The sequence below is a fragment of the Podarcis gaigeae genome, assembly GCF_964106915.1.
Source record: "Podarcis gaigeae genome assembly, chromosome: 2".
Classification (NCBI taxonomy): Eukaryota; Metazoa; Chordata; class Lepidosauria; order Squamata; family Lacertidae; genus Podarcis; species Podarcis gaigeae.
The window spans coordinates 126,223,675-126,241,767 of NC_139679.1; the positions used below are offsets into that span (position 1 = coordinate 126,223,675).

Here is an 18,093-nt window from a genome sequence, read left to right on the forward strand (position 1 = left end):
ACCTCAAAGCACGAAGCTAACTAAAGCGTTTGAGGTCAACCAACAGAAAGAGGAATCGCCTGGCGATTTTATACAGAGAATCAGAGACCACTTGACTAAATATTCGGGGGTGGCGCCGGATTCGGCGGCATTTGATAATCTTTTAAAAATGCAGTTTGTCACAAAGGCGTGGCCAGATATTCAAAAGAAACTTCAAAAAATGAATTGGCAGGATGCTGCCATCATAGAACTAGTGAGAACTGCCCAACAGGTTTATGTAAACCGAGAGGCAGTCAAAAACAAGCAGAAATGTCAAATGATGGCAGCCACGTTGCAGAAAGCGTGGGAAAATCCAAAACAATTTAAAGAAGAGTCCACCAGAGGGCAGGGATATATAGGGTATCGAGGAAGGGGAAGAGGACGGGGGAACTATTCTCAGGGCCCCGGTGTTATTTGCTATAGGTGTAACAAACCTGGCCATTTTGCCCGAGAATGCCGGACTCCGAGGACTCAAATTCAGGAGAAAAACAATGTAGGAAGGGGGAGTCAGACGAAAAGACAACCGGAGACGGAGGAGGACACTGGAGTGGCAGAGTTGTTTAGTTTATACGAATAGGAAACCTCCGGCTCAGTCCGGAGGGCCCGGAATGAGCCACTGGTGAATTTATGTGTGGGGCCCTCTAGAAAATCATTGGTCTTTCTGGTAGACTCAGGAGCAACTCAGTCTTCCGTTTGTACACCCATTTCTGGGGTACGCAAGACAACGTCAAATTTGAGAGTGGTGGGAGTAAGCGGTAAGGCGAAAGAAGTTATACAGTTAGAGGAAACCACTATAACAAGAGGAGACCGATCAGTGAAAGGGTCATTATTGTTTATACCCGAATCAGGGATAAATTTGTTGGGAAGAGATCTGATGGTAGAATTGGGGTTCCGACTAATGGACTTAGATTTAGGGACCCCCATGTATCTTTTACGAGAGGAAGATGAAGGACAAATAGATTCAATAGTATGGGCAGGTGGTGGAACGGTGGGAAAACTAGATATAGCCCCCATTAAGATCATAGTAAAACCAGGAATCACCCAGTCATGGACCCCTCAGTACCCTATGACCCGGAAGGGAAGAATGGGACTGCAGCCAGTGGTGGATGGGTTATTAAAACAAGGACTATTGGAACCTACCATGTCACCTTTTAATTCCCCCATCCTAGCGGTACAGAAAAAGGACGGAAAATATCGGATGGTTGAAGATCTGAGAAATGTAAACAATATAGTAGTTCCCCGTTTTCCAGTGGTACCCAACCCGTATACTCTCCTTAGCCGTATCCCCCCCTCCACTCGATGGTATACAGTAATAGATCTAAAGGATGCATTCTGGGCATGTCCTTTGGACATTGAGAGTCGGGATTTGTTTGCTTTTGAATGGGAAGATACAAAGACAGGCAGAAAACAGCAGTACAGATGGACAGTCTTGCCCCAGGGGTATACGGAGAGTCCACTTCTCTTTGGACAGGCAATAGGAGAGAAGCTGGCTGACTTCGTTCCCACTAGCCATAACCGTCTGTTGCAATATGTGGATGATCTGTTATTGATAGGAGAAAAAGAAAAAGAAGTGAGGCAGGATTCTATAAGATTATTGAACTGGTTGGGAAAATTAGGAGTAAAAGTGTCAAAGGAAAAACTGCAGTTCGTGCAAAAGAGAGTAAAATATTTAGGGCATCTGTTGGAGGGAGGAACAAGAAAACTAGACCCAGAGAGAGTTAAGGGAATTTTGGAATTGCAACCCCCAAGAAATAAAACAGACGTGAGGAGGATGTTAGGACTACTGGGATACTGTAGATTGTGGATAGACCAATATGCAAAATTGGTTCAATTTTTAAATCAAAAACTCATTGGGGACGAAAAGGTAACATGGGAACAGGAGGATGGATTAAAATGGGAAGAAATAAAAAGGACACTAATCGGGGCCCCGGTCTTAGCACTGCCCAATCTTCAGCAACCGTTCCACTTGTATGTAACGATCGGTTCCCAGACTGCTGTAGGGGTCTTGGCCCAAAAGAGAGGGGGGCGATATCAGCCAGTTGCATATCTTAGCAAAACCTTAGAACCAGTAGTACGGGCATGGCCCACCTGCATCCAGGCGGTGGCAGCAGCGGCTGTATTGGTGGTTGAGAGTAGAAAATTGACTTTTGGAGGGGCCCTAATAGTTCATAGCCCACATCAAATATCTACTGTGATGACGGGGGCAGCCTCCACCTGGATGACGGACGGTCGCTTAGTAAAATATGAAACTATTTTGAGGACAAGCCCCAATATTACTCTGGGAACTGACCGAAATTTAAATCCAGCTGAGTTTCTGATCGGGGAAAGAAAAGAGTGGGAGCCAGATGAACATGACTGTATGAGTACTATACAATTAATGTCAAAAGTCCGGGAAGATTTGTCAGAAGTGCCCCTGGTGGAAGGAGAAAGATGGTACACTGATGGTTCTAGTTATGTTGAAGAAGGGAGGAGAAAATCAGGATACGCTATAGTTAAAGAAGATGGGGAAATTCTCGAAAGCGGGGCTTTGCCGGCAACCTGGTCGGCTCAGAAATGTGAAATCATGGCCCTGACACGGGCTCTCGAGTTGGCAAGGGGCTTAGAGGTAACTATATGGACAGACTCCCGCTACGCATGGGGGGTGGTACATACTTTTGGTAGAACTTGGCAGGACCGGGGATATATTAAGGCGGATGGAAAGCAAATAGAGCACATGGCATTGTTAGAAAGGCTATTGAATGCCCTTACTGGACCAGAAAAGGTGGCAGTGGTTCATATTTCAGCCCACACCAAAGGAACGAGTCCCGAAGAAGTAGGAAACAGGTGGGCTGATTTGAGAGCGAAGGAAGCCGCCAAGGGCATCCCTAGAGCCGCACTGGTTCAACAATATAGTTTGAAAATACCTGTCTTGACCAAAGCAGACACAGAAAACCTGGTTTTTACCCCCCAATAAATTGATTATATGGAGAAGGAGGGATGGAAACAGAGGGATAATGGATGGGAAACCCCAGCAGGGCAAGTGGTGATACCAAAAGCTATAATGATGGGGATCCTAGAAAAGGTGCATGAGGGTGGGCACTTCGGGACGGAAGCAATGATCAATATGGTAAGACCCCTATATTGGAGTAAGGACATGTGGCCTATGGCACATGCCATAGCCTGGAAATGTTTGATATGTCAAAAAGTAAACAAGACCAGGGCCAAAACAACTGAGAGAGGAGGGAGGCCGTTAGCAGTATGGCCTTTCCAAAGAATGCAGGTAGATTTCACTGAACTACCCGAAAGGGGGGGGGCAAAAATATTTATTGGTGTTTAAGGATCATCTCACGGGGTGGATAGAGGCTTTCCCTAGCAGGAAGGCGACGGCGCAAGTGGTTACGAAGGCTGTTTTAGAACATATCGTTCCCCGGTTTGGTATAATCGAGGCCATAGATTCAGATAGAGGCACACACTTTACCCAGAAAGTGTTAAAAGAAGTGATGGCAGCCCTGGGAATTAAATGGGACCTCCACACACCATGGCATCCTGAAAGCAGTGGGAAGGTAGAAAGGGCGAACGCAGAAATTAAAAAACACTTAACTAAATTATACTTGGAAAATGGGCTACCCTGGACGAAAAACCTTCCCCTGGCTTTGTTAAGAATACGAATAGCACCAAGAAAGGACCTGGGAGTCTCCCCCTTCGAATTGGTGATGGGAAGACCATACCTAGCTCAGCTGGGTCAGCCCCTGGTAGAATTTAAAGATTTGTTTCTAAGAAAATATTTGCGGTCACTCTCCCAGTCTTTGTTATCTCTTCATAGACGTGGCATTTTGGTCCAGCGTCCTCCACTGTTGGAACATCAGCACACATTTCAGCCTGGTGACCGGGTCCTGATAAAAGCGTGGAAGGCGGAGAAGCTACAACCTGCTTGGGAAGGTCCGTTCCAGGTACTGCTTACCACCGAATCTGCAGTAAGGACCAGAGAGCACGGGTGGACTCACTATCATAGAGTCAAGAAAGCTCCGCAAGATTGGAGGGTATCTGTTGATTCAGACAACCCACTAAAGGTGACGCTTATCAATCAGGGAACCAGGAACCAGAGAGGACTCAAACGCTGACCTTAATGTGCCTATTCTGTGATTGCAAGTGTTTCTATGAATGTTGTTGTTGTGCCCATTGTGAGTGTTGTGTACTATGCGTGCAGTACAAGGTTATGTAACATAATCTTCATAGAGGACATTTGTTGTTGTTTAGTCGTTTAGTCGTGTCCGACTCTTCGTGACCCCATGGACCAGAGAACGCCAGGCACCTCTGTCCTCCACTGCCTCCCGCAGTTTGCTCAAACTCATGCTGGTAACCTCGAAAACACTATCCAACCATCTCGTCCTCTGCCGTCCCCTTCTCCTTGTGCCCTCCATCTTTCCCAACATCGGGGTCTTCTCCAGGGAGTCTTCTCTTCTCATGAGGTGGCCAAAGTACTGGAGCCTCAGCTTCACAATCTGTCCTTCCAGTGAGCACTCAGGGTTGATTTCCTTCAGTATGGAGAGGTTTGATCTTCTTGCAGTCCATGGGACTCTCAAGAGTCTCCTCCAGCACCATAATTCAAAAGCAATAATTCTTCGGCGATCAGCCTTCTTTATGGTCCAGCTCTCACTTCCATACATCACTACTGGGAAAACCATAGCTTTAACTATACGAACCTTTGTTGGCAAGGTGATGTCTCTACTTCTCAAGATGCTGTCTAGGCCTGTCATTGCCCTTCTCCCAAGAAGCAGGCGTCTTTTAATTTCGTGGCTGCTGTCACCATCTGCAGTGATCATTGAGCCCAAGAAAGTAAAATCTCTCACTACCTCCATTTCTTCCCCTTCTATTTGCCAGGAGGTGATGGGACCAGTGGCCATGATCTTCGTTTTTTTGATGTTGAGCTTCAGGCCATATTTTGCGCTCTCCTCTTTCACCCTCATTAAAAGGTTCTTTAATTCCTCCTCACTTTCTGCCATCAAGGTTGTGTCATCTGCATATCTGAGGTTGTTGATATTTCTTCCGGCAATCTTAATTCCGGCTAGGGATTCATCCAGCCCAGCCTTTCGCATGATGAATTCTGCATATAAGTTAAATAAGCAGGGAGACAAAATACAGCCTTGTCGTACTCCTTTCCCAATTTTGAACCAATCAGTTGTTCCATATCCAGTTCTAACTGTAGCTTCTTGTCCCACATAGAGATTTCTCAGGAGACAGATGAGGTGATCTGGCACTCCCATTTCTTTAAGAACTTGCCATAGTTTGCCGTGGTCGACACAGTCAAAAGCTTTTGCATAGTCAATGAAGCAGAAGTAGATGTCTTTCTGGAACTCTCTAGCTTTCTCCATAATCCAGCGCATGTTTGCAATTTGGTCTCTGGTTCCTCTGCCTCTTCTAAATCCAGCTTGCACTTCTGGGAGTTCTCGGTCCACATACTTCTTGAGCCTTCCTTGTAGAATTTTAAGCATAACCTTGCTAGCGTGTGAAATGAGTGCAATTGTGCGGTAGTTGGAGCATTCTTTGGCACTGCCCTTCTTTGGGATTGGGATGTAGACTGATCTTCTCCAATCCTCTGGCCACTGCTGAGTTTTCCAAACTTGCTGGCATATTGAGTGTAGCACCTTAACAGCATCATCTTTTAAAATTTTAAATAGTTCAGCTGGAATGCCATCACTTCCACTGGCCTTGTTATTTGCAGTGCTTTCTAAGGCCCATTTGACTTCACTTTCCAGGATGTCTGGCTCAAGGTCAGCAACCACACTACCTGGGGTATACGAGACATCCATTTCTTTCTGGTATAATTCCTCTGTGTATTCTTGCCACCTCTTCTTGATGTCTTCTGCTTCTGTTAGGTCCTTTCCACTTTTGTCCTTTATTGTGGAAATCTTTGTACGAAATGTTCCTTTCATATCTCCAATTTTCTTGAACAGATCTCTGGTTCTTCCCATTCTATTGCTTTCCTCTATTTCTTTGCATTGCTCGTTTAAGAAGGTCTTCTTGTCTCTCCTTGCTATTCTTTGGAAATCTGCATTCAATTTCCTGTATCTTTCACCATCTCCCTCGCATTTTGCTTGCCTTCTCTCCCCCGCTATTTGTAAGGCCTCATTGGACAGCCACTTTGCTTTCTTGCATTTCCTTTTCATTGGGATGGTTTTCGTTGCTGCCTCCTGTATAATGTTACGAGCCTCCATCCATAGTTCTTCAGGCATTCTGTCCACCAAATCTAAATCCTTAAACCTGTTCCTCACTTCCACTGTGTATTCATAAGGGATTTGACTTAGATTGTATCTTACCGGCCCAGTGGTTTTTCCTACTTTCTTCAGTTTAAGCTTGAATTTTGCTATAAGAAGCTGATGATCTGAGCCACAGTCAGCTCCAGGTCTTGTTTTTGCTGACTGTATAGAGCTTCTCCATCTTTGGCTGCAGAGAATATAATCAATCTGATTTCGATGCTGCCCATCTGGTGATGTCCATGTGTAGAGTCGTCTCTTGTGTTGCTGGAAAAGCGTGTTTGTGATGACCAGCTTGTTCTCTTGACAGAACTCTATTAGCCTTTGCCCTGCTTCGTTTTGATCTCCAAGGCCAAACTTGCCAGTTGTTCCTTTTATCTCTTGACTCCCTACTTTAGCATTCCAATCCCCTATAATGAGAAGAACATCCTTCTTTGGTGTCACTTCTATAAGGTCTTGTAAGTCTTCATAGAATTGGTCAATTTCAGTTTCTTCAGCACAAGTAGTTGGTGCATAAACTTGGATTACTGTGATGTTAAAAGGTCTGCCTTGGATTCGTATCGAGATCATTCTATCATTTTTGAGATTGCATCCCAGTACAGCTTTCACCACTCTTTTGTTGACTATGAGGGCCACTCCATTTCTTTTATGGGTTTCTTGCCCACAGTAGTAGATATGATGGTCATCCGAACTGAATTCACCCATTCCCGTCCATTTTAGTTCACTGATGCCCAGGATGTCAATATTTATTCTTGCCATCTCATTTTTGACCACCTCCAACTTACCCAGGTTCATGGTTCTTACATTCCAGGTTCCTATGCAATATTTTTCTTTACAGCATTGGACTTTCCTTTCGCTTCCAGGCATATCCGCAACTGAGCGTCCTTTCGGCTTTGGCCCAGCCGCTTCATCAGCTCTGGATCTACTTGTACTTGCCCTCCGCTCTTCCCCAGTAGCATGTTGGACGCCTTCCGACCTGAGGGGCTCATCTTCCAGCGTCATATCTTTTATATGCCTGTTGACTTTGTCCATGGAGTTTTCTTGGCAGGGATACTGGAGTGGCTTGCCGGTTCCTCCTCCAGGTGGATCACGTTTGGTCAAAACTCTCCACTATGACCTGTTCATCTTGGGTGCCCTGCTCGGCATAGTTCATAGCTTCTCTGAGTTCTTCAAGCCCCTTCGCCACGGCAAGGCAGTGATCCATGAAGGGGCATAGAGGACATAATTATCCAATATTGCACAATCACCTTAGAAGGAGAGGTCCATTGTAATCTGACTAGAACCCCTACAGTGGTGCAAGCAGTGGACCAATTAAGACAGAGACAATGACAAGGGAGGGAGTAAAGAAAGTAGTGATGGGAATTGGCCTGTTGATCATGTTAAGGGGTGTCACGGCCAAAGAAATTCAGAACTGTGACCAGTGCATCCAGACTACTAAGACTGGGACTATGATTACACGAACTCTAATGTATTACAACGTTGCTCCAGAATGTGTGAAAAAATTAGATCCCTGTGTCCATAATCAGACCCAATATTTTAGATGCAAAACTAGAGAAAATAAGACAGAATGTTATGAGCCCCTAGCAGTGGGACCCATTACGTCCAGTATATATGTATATGGATATAAAGGGGGAACAGCAAATAAAGCAAGAGAGAGAGCGTCCATGTTTTCCCTAGCACAAACTAGGCAGGGATACATAGCCCATAACTCCACCAGGGGCACAACGAAGATACATGTCTGCTTTGATGCATGCATTGCCATCGCCAAGGGGCAAGGGCCTAACAATCAAGCTGGAGTCACCTGTGGATCATTAAGCTGGGAGAGATCCTATCTCCAAAAGAATAAGTACCTGTCTCAGCAGGTTGCCGGTTTTAATGTAGGGGCCACTAGGACGACAAATTATTGGTATACCGGTGAGGTGGAAGGGACACCCCCATATCGGGGCCCAGAGGGGATCAACATCACCAAGGGGGCGGCCTCAACGGCCTGTATTTCAGGGAAATGCAACCCTGTATGTTTATGGGCTAAGGAACGTCCTTCCACTAGCCCCAAATATATTCATTTTGGTTTAGGGATAGATGGAACCGGAAGGGATCCCTATGGGTATCTGATCATAAAAATACATACCACAAAAGTTAGCAAAAAGCCCATTTCAGTATATGAGAGCTTCGAGGAGGAAATACAGCAGTTAAACAACTTACCCCTACCTTCAAGAGCCCATAACATGTTTTTAAGCTTGGCTGAGACCATCGCCAAAGAGTTAACTGTGAGGAATTGTTTCGTGTGTGGAGGGACAAACATGGGAGACCAATGGCCTTGGGTGGCTCACAAGGTAAATTATACTGAGGTCTGGAAAAATGAAAAGAAATACACATACCATCATCCAGGCAATGAGGTCTGGCAAATATCAAATAGCCTGGTGGGAATGGAATGCTTTGTCAGGAACGCGCCAAGTACAGAGGGGAGCACCAAGGTGGGAGATACCCCTTGTGTGGGACAGTGGAATGATAAGCAATGGTGGAGTTCAGATAACATTACCAGAGAATGGCCACCTGCATTAGCTAACATGATTAACATGACCTTTCTCCAGGACCCCCAAAACACCTCGAAGGAATGGACAACCCCAGATGGATTTTATTGGGCATGTGGGGGGTATGCATATAACAGGCTGCCTCTAAATTGGGTAGGGTCCTGTGTATTGACCACCCTTCGACCCAGCTTCTTCTTACTCCCCTTAGAGACGAAAGCTAAGCTGGGTATGCCTGTATATGAAGAAATTGGGCCCAGGAGAAAGAGGGCGATTCACATAGGGACATGGCAGGATAATGAGTGGCCCCCCGAAAGAATAATTCAATATTATGGTCCCGCAACTTGGGCTAATGATGGAACAGCGGGATCTTTTGGGAGGGACCCAATTTATCTATTAAATCGTATTATTCGCTTACAAGCTGTAGTAGAAATTATAACTAATGAAACCGCTGCCGCTTTAACAAAACTCGCTAAGGAAAGTGCAAAAAGCCGTACCTATATTATGCAAAACAGATTAGCGCTCGATTATTTATTAGCGAAAGAAGGCGGGGTTTGTGGAAAATTTAATCTAACAAATTGCTGTATTGAAATAGATGATAGCGGAAGGGTAGTAAAAGATATAGCTGACCGAATGATAAAGTTAGCGCATGTTCCTGTGCAAACATGGGAAGGCCTTAACTTCAAGGAATTATTCAGCTCATGGTTTCCAAAATTACCTGGATTACAAGCCATTGTAGCTTTAATTGGGTTAATAGCCGCTGGATGCGTACTAATCCCCTGTGTATTGCCCATTTTCGTTAAGACTATTAACAACTCACTCTCCCTAATAGCCCAGCGGCATGTAACCACTCAACTAATGGCAATGAGATACGAACCCATACCGACAGATGAGGAGGAGAGAAATCACTGGGAGCAGCTATGTGAGTTTGAGGCAAGGTATCAAAAAGAGGGGGGATTGTGAGATTAAGAAATAAAAGAAAAATTACAAGCAAGGGTGTGCCTCAAACTCAGTCTGGAAAGTCCCCATGAGCTGCGTACACAGGATAAAGAAATCCAAGGGGCGTAGGCCCATATCTGATAATAGATGAAGTGGTTAGTGTAGAGTGGACAATGTATTAGAAATGTGTTGAACTCTGATAAGTAGATTGTAAGCCAAGCCTCTGAGAGAGGGGCGGCAGCTGTAGGGATAAAACTGCTGCGCCTACGCCTGAACGGGGCTCTTCGTATCCATGGGTACGGAGGGTCCGCCTTTGCAAACGCGACTAATAAAAGGGTTAACCTTATATTGAAGTCCTTTGTCTGTTTGTTTCCACGAACGACTTCTCACAAGGAGAATGTTTGCTCTTTTGCTGAAAGAGGATCTGCAAAAAGGATCCTATTTTCCCTTCTAAAGAAACCGTGACAGCTGCAAGGTATAATATTGCAGAGCAGGCTGGGCCTTGTCTGCCCGTCCCTGTGATGTCCCTGCAGAAGCCTTGGCCCCAGATGGGACGCCTCTCCCAAACTCCTCTCTGGGGGGTCATGTCCCTCCTGGAGCCTCTTGCCAGGGGGAGGAAGAGCTGGAAGACGACTCTTTCGACTTGCATTCATTTCTGGAAGGAGGCATTTCTGCAAGGCACACATAGAACAGGGGCGGAATGGGGAGGGGAGGGAAAACACCAGATCAAGACCCCCGAAAGCAGTGACTCCTTCCCTGGGGGTGCAGGGACATGTTCTGGTCTTCCATTGGTGGGTCGCAGCCTGATCCCATGGGGGCTGAAACAGGAGCCCTGAAACCTCTCAGATATAAAGATGGAGAACTGCATGTTTGGGTCGAAAAAGGGTCTGGGGTCTGGAGAGGTTGAAGAGACCTGTCTCTGCCCCACAGCCGACTCATGAAGGAGGTCTGGCCAGCCTGACTGGGCCACATCCTGGCCTTGCCTGACCTGAAACACCCCCCACCCTCTCCTGTGGGTTGTGCCCCATAGCCTTGAGGACTTGGAGGGGTCTCTGCCCCTTCTCCCCTCTTCCTCCTCCCTCCTGCCTTAGGAACAGATGACCCACTTTGCTCTCCTGACGCAAGAGGGAGGGGGCTGCTCTCTCAGGAAATCTCCCCCCACCTTGAGCCAAGGAGCCCCTATTCCTCTAGCAGAGGGTGCTATGGGGCTTGCCCAGCCCCATTCCGTTCAGCTCAGCCATTCCCAAGGGGGTCCTTCCCCAAAACTGCAATTCCTCTTAAGCCATTGCTACCTGGCTGAAGGGGGGGCTGTGCTGTGTGTGGGGGGGCCCTGGAAGCTACTTCTCTGTGAGGAGGTTTTGCTGTGCTCCCGGTTGACCTCCGTCTCCTGGATCGTGGCCAGCTTCCCTCTTTCATTTCCCTGAATGCTGAGCTGTGCTCCAGGCCTCCATGTGGGGGGAAGCAAAACTCCCCCCCCAGCACCTTTCTGCAGCGTCTCCTCTGCTGCCAGAAACAAGGGGGCAGAAGGAGGGAGAGGTGGGGGAGGGAGACACGTGCTATGGGCCCAGAAGTCCTGCTTCTGTCACCAGGGAGCAGGCTGCCTGGATCCTGCCCCTCCTGTCCAGGGACCCCCTTTGCCCCCCTCCTCTTGGTCTGTTTCTTCCACCAAGAGGCCTCCTTCCCAGCCTCAGGCAGGAGCTGCATGGACACGCAAATTACACTGGCACTGCCTGCAAGGAGAAATCTAGCACAGCAGGGAGAAAGGCTGCAGGCCAAGCCGTTGCCCCTGTTTCCAGCTTGCAGGGAGGTTATTCTGCTTCACATTGGGGAGAGGGCAGCAAAAACATGACGCTGCAGCTACAGTGGAGCAGTCCTTTCTCCCTTTCTCCCATGGGAGCAGCTGTGGAATATAGATCTGAAGTTTACAGCCTCAGTGCCTCTGGGGGTCCACAAAACCCTCATTTCTCACGCCCAGATTGTCCCCTGGCAGCCCATCCCTGAGCATCTTGTATTCCGAAGAGATATTGACCCAGAGTTTCCTCCTCTCTCTCTCTCTCTCTCTCTCTCTCTCCAGCCAAGGCCCCTCTCTGTGGAAGTGACTCCTCCACTCTTAAACTGAGCCTTTGCCCTCACGTGTTGCTGCTCCTTTGTGCCACCACCAGGAACTGGGCCAATGTGCAAATCCAGTTATTGAACTGGAAGCTCATGTACAGAAAACCTGCAACCGTGGGCGTAGCCATGATTGTTGTTTTTTTTGGGGGGGGCAGGCCTTTTGTTAGGGGGCAGAACCTCAGTTTGCTTTGTATTTTTATTTATTTTTATTCATTGTGGACAGCTGTCCAACCCTTCCCCCACGGCTGTACCCATTCTTACAACCTATTTGATTGGTCCTTTTTCGAAGCATTTTTTCCTTCAGAAAAACAAGACGTAGAGAATTCCCACTGGGGGGGGGGGCAGAGTGCTGGGATAAAATTGCCTCCTTCCTCTTTGAAGCAAAATGCAAAATGCAGAGGCTGTCACAAGCTCACAGCTTGCAAATGTTGTTGTTGGAACATGAAGAGTCTGCCATTTGCAGTTTTGCATTTAAATCAGAATGTTCAATTTCACATTTTACATGGGATGATTATTGACAGTGGGGAGAAAACAGCCTCTTAACTCCCCCTGCCTCCATAATTCTTTGAAGCGGGTCTTAAAGCCAGAGATGCTCCAACAAACTAATCACTTGTTTAAAAAGTTCCTGTTTCGAGGGAATCCGAATGTCACAATCTCCACTTCTGCCTTGAAGCAAAAAAACAGAGGGTTGGGGGAGGGGTAAAGCAGAGTTGCTATTGCTGCTGCTGGGGGGGGGGGGGCTTTGGCGTTGTCCTTCTGGGGACTTTCCTGGAGGGGAGGCTTGATGGGAGCCAATCACAGGTCCCGACGCTGCCTGGTCATCGGTTGCTGGGCAGGAAACGCGTTGCTCTTGCCAAACCCCTTCGAGTGCAGCACTGGCTGGTCTCTGACTGTGTCCTGGGCTGCTGAAGGGCAGAAGGAGCCTTTGATAGGCAAGAGGGAGGAAGGAGGAAGGAGGAGGAAGACAGCCTGCAAAGGTCAGGCCACCCGCCCCCCCACTTTCTCCCTAACCCTTTCCCTCTGGATCAGCCCTCCTGAGTGTTTTAAGGCACGTTCCAGGCAACACAGTCAACTCATGATGGAGGTCTGGCCATGCTGACTGGGTCACATCCTGACCTTGCATGTCCTGAAACACACACCTCTCTAGAGTGTTGTTGCCCCTGGAAGAAGACCTTCATTCATCCACCCTGAATTTGGAGGGGGGGCTCTGCACATTTTCTACCCCTCCCCCGATCACTCACTCCAGTCTCAGGAAGAGCAGGTGCTTTGATCTGGTGAGGCATTTTAGGACAGGGGGAGGGGCTGTTCTGTTCCTCTCATCTGTTCCCCCAGAGAGGGAATCCACGGGTCCTGTGGGATAATGGTTTGGGGCATCATAGAACCCACAGCAGGCCTTGAAGAAGATCAGAAGTCCTGTTGCATCATCAGGCTGATTAGGGTCCCCTGCCCCAGCATCCTGTTCCCAGCAGGGGACAGACAGGCAGACCAGGGCAAAGGCAAGGAGGCACCAGCGCTGGGTCTCCTGATCTCTTATCATCTCCCAGAATCTGGGCCTAGAGACACGAGGGATCAATGTAGCCACTCTGGTTGCAGTGCTACCCATTTCCTCAATGGTTCACCTTTTCATTTTGAAATAATAAATATATCCAGAGCTTATAGGCAGAGAAAACAGCACTAGAAACAAATCAACAAACTGTAAGATTTATTCATTGCTTTTGGAAATATGAGCACATGTATGAAAAACAGCAATTGGGCTGCACAGAAGCCATTGGGAAAGTTTTGCAGATGAAGAAGGGATCTTTTCCTCCACACAGACAGATACAACCCTGTTTTATGTGCTTTATGTGGACAAGAAAGGTGTATGGGGTCTCTTTGCAACTAAACTTCCTCAACAAGCTGGATGAATCCTCTTTGGGATTAAGGAAACACCTGAGGGGTGTATTCCTGCAGTGCAATGCACGGAACTGAGTAAGGCTCTCTCCAAAAACTGGAGAGGGAGGTGAATGGTTTTGGGTAAGTGGGGTGGAGATAGGAATTAGTATGCCTGACACTCTGTTGGCAGGGGGTCTCCTTGAGCCATGCAGATGCAAGGCGGGGGCAAAGCAGGAAAACTCCACAGAAAACTATCCTGACTCAACCATGGAGTTTGGGGGAGGATCTGCAGCCAAACCACAAACCCCTCTATCAGAGATGATTTAGTTGAGATTCCTGCAATGCAGGGGGCTGGACTAGATGACCCTAAGGGTCCCTTCCAACTCTACAATTCTATGATTCTATAAAATGCACAATTACTAGACAGCCAGAAGCAAAGGCACCAGGGAGTTTCAGAACCTGCAGAGAGGGAGCTGTAAATGTTGCACCATGGCAAGACATTAAATGTAAGAAAACCATATACTTTTCCTATTTATTTAAACAGAGCAATTTCTTTGTTAAAAGGAAAACATAAAAGGGAGAAAAGTAATGTAAGTCTGGCTAAGCATCTTTGTTCTTAAAAGTTAAACATATTATCCGAAAAGCTTCTAAGGATAATCTGCACACGGAGGAAGCAACTCCTTCCAGCTGATTTGTAGCAGAAGAGACTCTTGGCAAAGGAGCTGAGCTGAGAGGGTTCAAGGAAGAGGCTGTCAGGAAAGGAATCCCCCATTATCTGAAAAGGAAGGAGAAGGGAGATGGTGAGCTGGGAGTATGGAGGCCGAGCACCTTCTGGGCAGGATGAGGCCCACCCCACCCCTTTGCTGTGTATTTTGGCTTCCCTTGCATTTGTCTCTGAGCCCATGAAGGGAAACATGTTCGACTCACATGAAGCCCCTGCGATCGTTCATCCTCATGGCCTTGAAGAAAAGGATGGTGCCAGTGATGATGCCCAGGATGCCAAAGGCCAAGCCCAGGGCACACAGCACGTTCTCCATTGTCTCCGGGATGGGAGAGGGCGCCTTGGAAACTGGGATGGAGAGAGAGAGGACAGGGCTAAGGGGGGGCTCTGTTTCTCTGAGTGTGTTCAGCGGAAGAAAGAACCCAGGAGTCCTGACACACCCACCCCACAGCCCTTAATGCTCACTTTTAAGTTAAAGTGAAAGAAACTAACTCAAGAGGAATAAATTATTCAAAACTGCAAGTATACTTCACTTGCATAAATTACTCTGATCTTCAGAACTTGCTTCTTATAAGCCATGAATCTGGGTTTCTGAGTTCAAGACCCAGAGAAAAGGCCCAATCCTGCCCGGTGCTTACCCCAGATCTTCTCCATCTTTCCCTCTGGGATGCCCCAGTGTTCCACCTGGCAGACGTAGATGTCTCCCTGCTGAGGGACGAAGGGGAGGTAGGAGAACTTGCGGAAAGTGTTGTCCACACTGGGGTAGAAGTCTGTCTCCTCCACGCCCTCGGAGACCACCTCGTTGTTCTTCAGCCAGGTGACGTTCAGCACTGGGGGGGAGAACCTGTCCACAAAGCAGATGAGGACGTTGGGGTCCCCCAGTTCCACGGCATTTTCCGGGTACACAGTGGCCGAAGGAGCAACTGAGGAAGGAGATGGAGAAAGAAAGGGGATTAAAACCCGTTTTAAGCAGTCTAGAAATGGAAAGCATAGCAATTAGCTGCTGTGGGTATTTCTGCCCCGGGTGTTCAGGTTTGGGAATGCCTCTGAGCTTGTACAGAGTGCAGTGCTGCCCCTCCCATCAGGTTTCCCTCCCCTTTTAGCCTGTCTCCGTCAGCCAAGGACTGGCTCCCTGGAGCAGAGTTCCCTCTGGGGAGGCAGAAAGGGGTCCTGAAGGGTCTTCCGGGTCAGAAGCCAAGAGACCACCCCCTGCCTGCCCCCCAGCTCTCTCCCCTGCCCCCCTCGCGTGTCCTACCGTTCAGGGCACGGGTGCGGTTGCTTCGCTTCATGAGCACCTCCATGTTGTTCTTCATGACGGCGATGTTGGCCAGGGCGCCCTGCACCTCGAAGCTGGTGAAGCGCTGGAAGTCCGGCAGCCTCCAGACGTTCTGCTTCTTCTCCCAGTCCACGTGCAAGATCTCCTCGTTGTCAAACTCCAGCAGGAACTCCCCGGACTTCTTCTCAGAAGGGAAGCTCTCCTGGAAGAAGTCCAGCTCCACCAGGGTGTCCTCCACTGCAGGGGTGGGAGAGAGAGAGAGGGAGGCTTTAGGACCCCGCAGCAGGATGAGGGAGAACCTGCCGCATTGCTAGGAATGGGGCCACCACCAGGAAGGCTCTCTAAGAAGACGGGGGGGCCTTCATCTCCTCCCAAACACACAGACTTTAAAATCCCCTCATTTCCAAGCCATCACAGCCGCAAAAGGTGATCCTGGGGGGCATTTGTGTGGGGGGTGACTCTGGCCGATCGAAAGTTGGAGGAATCCTTTGAGAGACCAATCCCTGACTCCTCACAGGGCTGTTGTGAATATAGCAAGGATGTAACTCTGCCCTGAGCTTCTTGCCCCAAAGTGAAACCAAGAATACAAGGATTTCCTCCGAGTTTATAAGAGTTTTGCTCAGAGATTTCTTTTAGGGTCCACCGAAGTTTCTGGCCCTTTTGTGTTGCTGGGGAGGAGAGAGACCACTCTGTCTTGGGGTGGGGCATTAGGGATGTGGGGGGCTGATGCCTTTTGGGGGCGACCACTGGGGCTTCTGAACTAGGCAGGTCTCTGTGGCAGCCTAGTCTATAAAGGAGAGAGAACAATTCTTCTTTTATCTCCCTTTCCCTCCTCCTAACAGGGAAGGCTAGAGGCACAAATCCCGAACTTCGAAGCAAGGCAGTGGGTGGGGTGGGGTGGGGTGGGGTGCTGTTTGCACCCAGTCCTCCCCCCTCTTTTTTTAACCCCTGGACCAGCTTAGTTGAGGGTTCACATCCTCTCTCCCCTCCCTCGTGTTTTGGGGGCGCCCAATTTCCTTCTTCCGGACCAGGCAGGTCTCTGTGGCAGCCTAGTCTATAAAGGAGAAAGAACAATTCTTCTTTTATCTCCCTTTCCCTCCTCCCAAAAGGAAAGGCTAGAGGCACAAATCCCGAACTTTGGAGCAAGGCAGTGGGTGGGGTGGGGGGGGGTGCTGTTTGCACCCAGTATCCCCCTCTTTTTTATAAACCCCTGGACCAGCTTAGCTGAGGCTTCAGATCCTCCCTCCCCTCCCTCGTGTTTTGGGGGCGTCCACTTTCCTTCCCCCCCCATCCCTCCGCATTCCCGGGTGTAGCTTCTGCACCTGTCGTGGGGAGGGGGCTTCTCCTCCCTTAGCCCAAGAGACCCACCAGCAACGCCCAGGGGCGCAATCTTTCTCCCCCCTCCCCAGGCATCTCCCCCTCCCTCCCTCTGCGCCCCCCGACCTTTCAGGGCTCCGGCCCCCCTTGGCGGGGCGAGGAGGAGGGTCGCCCAGAGGCAGCAAAGGGCTCTTCTTCCTCCTCCTCCTCTTCCTCCTCCCCTGGGCTCCATCTCTGCAGCTCTTCCTGGGCCGAGGCGGGCGAGGGGCGACTCAAGCCCAAGTGTCCCTTGCCCCTTCCTCCTGGATGCTCGCCCTCCAAGTGGCTGTGGGGCGGGGGCGGCTTTGGCGGAGCAGGAAAGTCCCTGCCAGCTCGGCCAATGAGAAAGCGCCCTGGCGATGACCAGCCTGTCTCCAGGTAGACCATCCCCAGGCAGGAGCCTCAGCCGGAGACGGAGCGAAAACAGCAGCAGGAAAAGGGCAGCGAATGTTTTTTTTGGGGGGGCTGGATCTCCCCCAGAGGGGAGGGGTCTCCTCCAGGGAAGGGGCTGTGGGGGCTCCTCTCCGTCTCCCCCCTGGGTGTTTCTTCATGGGGCTCCTCAGACACCAGCGCCAGGGATGTTTCTTGCACAGGGGGGCTGGGGGCTGGAGGGGGCTTTTATTGGGGGGAGGGGACTCCTTACTGGGGGGCTGCCAGGTCTCCCCGGGATCCAGGCTGGGGGGCCAAGAGGGGGAGCCCCCTCCCTCAGCAGAGAGTTATCCCCCCATTGAAACTTCCTTCCTCTTTCCGGATACATGAAGGAACGAAGTTTAGCGGCTTAAAACGCAGCAGAAGAAAAGCGCATCTCCCTGTTTTGAAGCCTGAGGCTGAAATTCCCTTTTTTGCTGCCAGAGGAAAGTTTTGGATGGAACTGACAGATTCTTGTTAAGCTTTATAACCCCCCCCCCCAAGGTTTTCTGGGGAATATATTGATTCACATGCGACGCAACAAGAATGGAGACCTCAGAAGCAGCCGAGAAGGCGAAGAGGAACTTGCAGGTCGAGCGAGAGCCGAGAGAGCCCTGATAATGCTCTTTC

The 18,093-nt window shown here is 49.1% G+C and overlaps 2 protein-coding genes across 2 annotated transcripts in view; one reads left to right on the plus strand and one right to left on the minus strand.

Annotated features, from left to right (window-relative positions):
• LOC310838004 (uncharacterized protein) overlaps positions 1-18,093 on the plus strand; it is a gene marked incomplete at its 5' end in the record, with an annotated part of 117,012 nt that overhangs the window by 50,766 nt on the left and 48,153 nt on the right. The gene's annotated exons all lie outside the window — the stretch shown is intronic.
• On the minus strand, positions 13,516-18,080 carry LOC310837949 (HLA class II histocompatibility antigen, DR alpha chain-like). The gene is made up of 5 exons (XM_083725209.1): positions 17,143-18,080; positions 15,679-15,936; positions 15,062-15,346; positions 14,630-14,771; positions 13,516-14,477 (listed from the first exon to the last, which is right to left on the minus strand). Exons 1-5 carry the CDS (start codon positions 17,246-17,248, stop codon positions 14,474-14,476), a joined length of 795 nt encoding a protein of 264 aa, XP_083581335.1. The 5' UTR covers positions 17,249-18,080; the 3' UTR covers positions 13,516-14,473.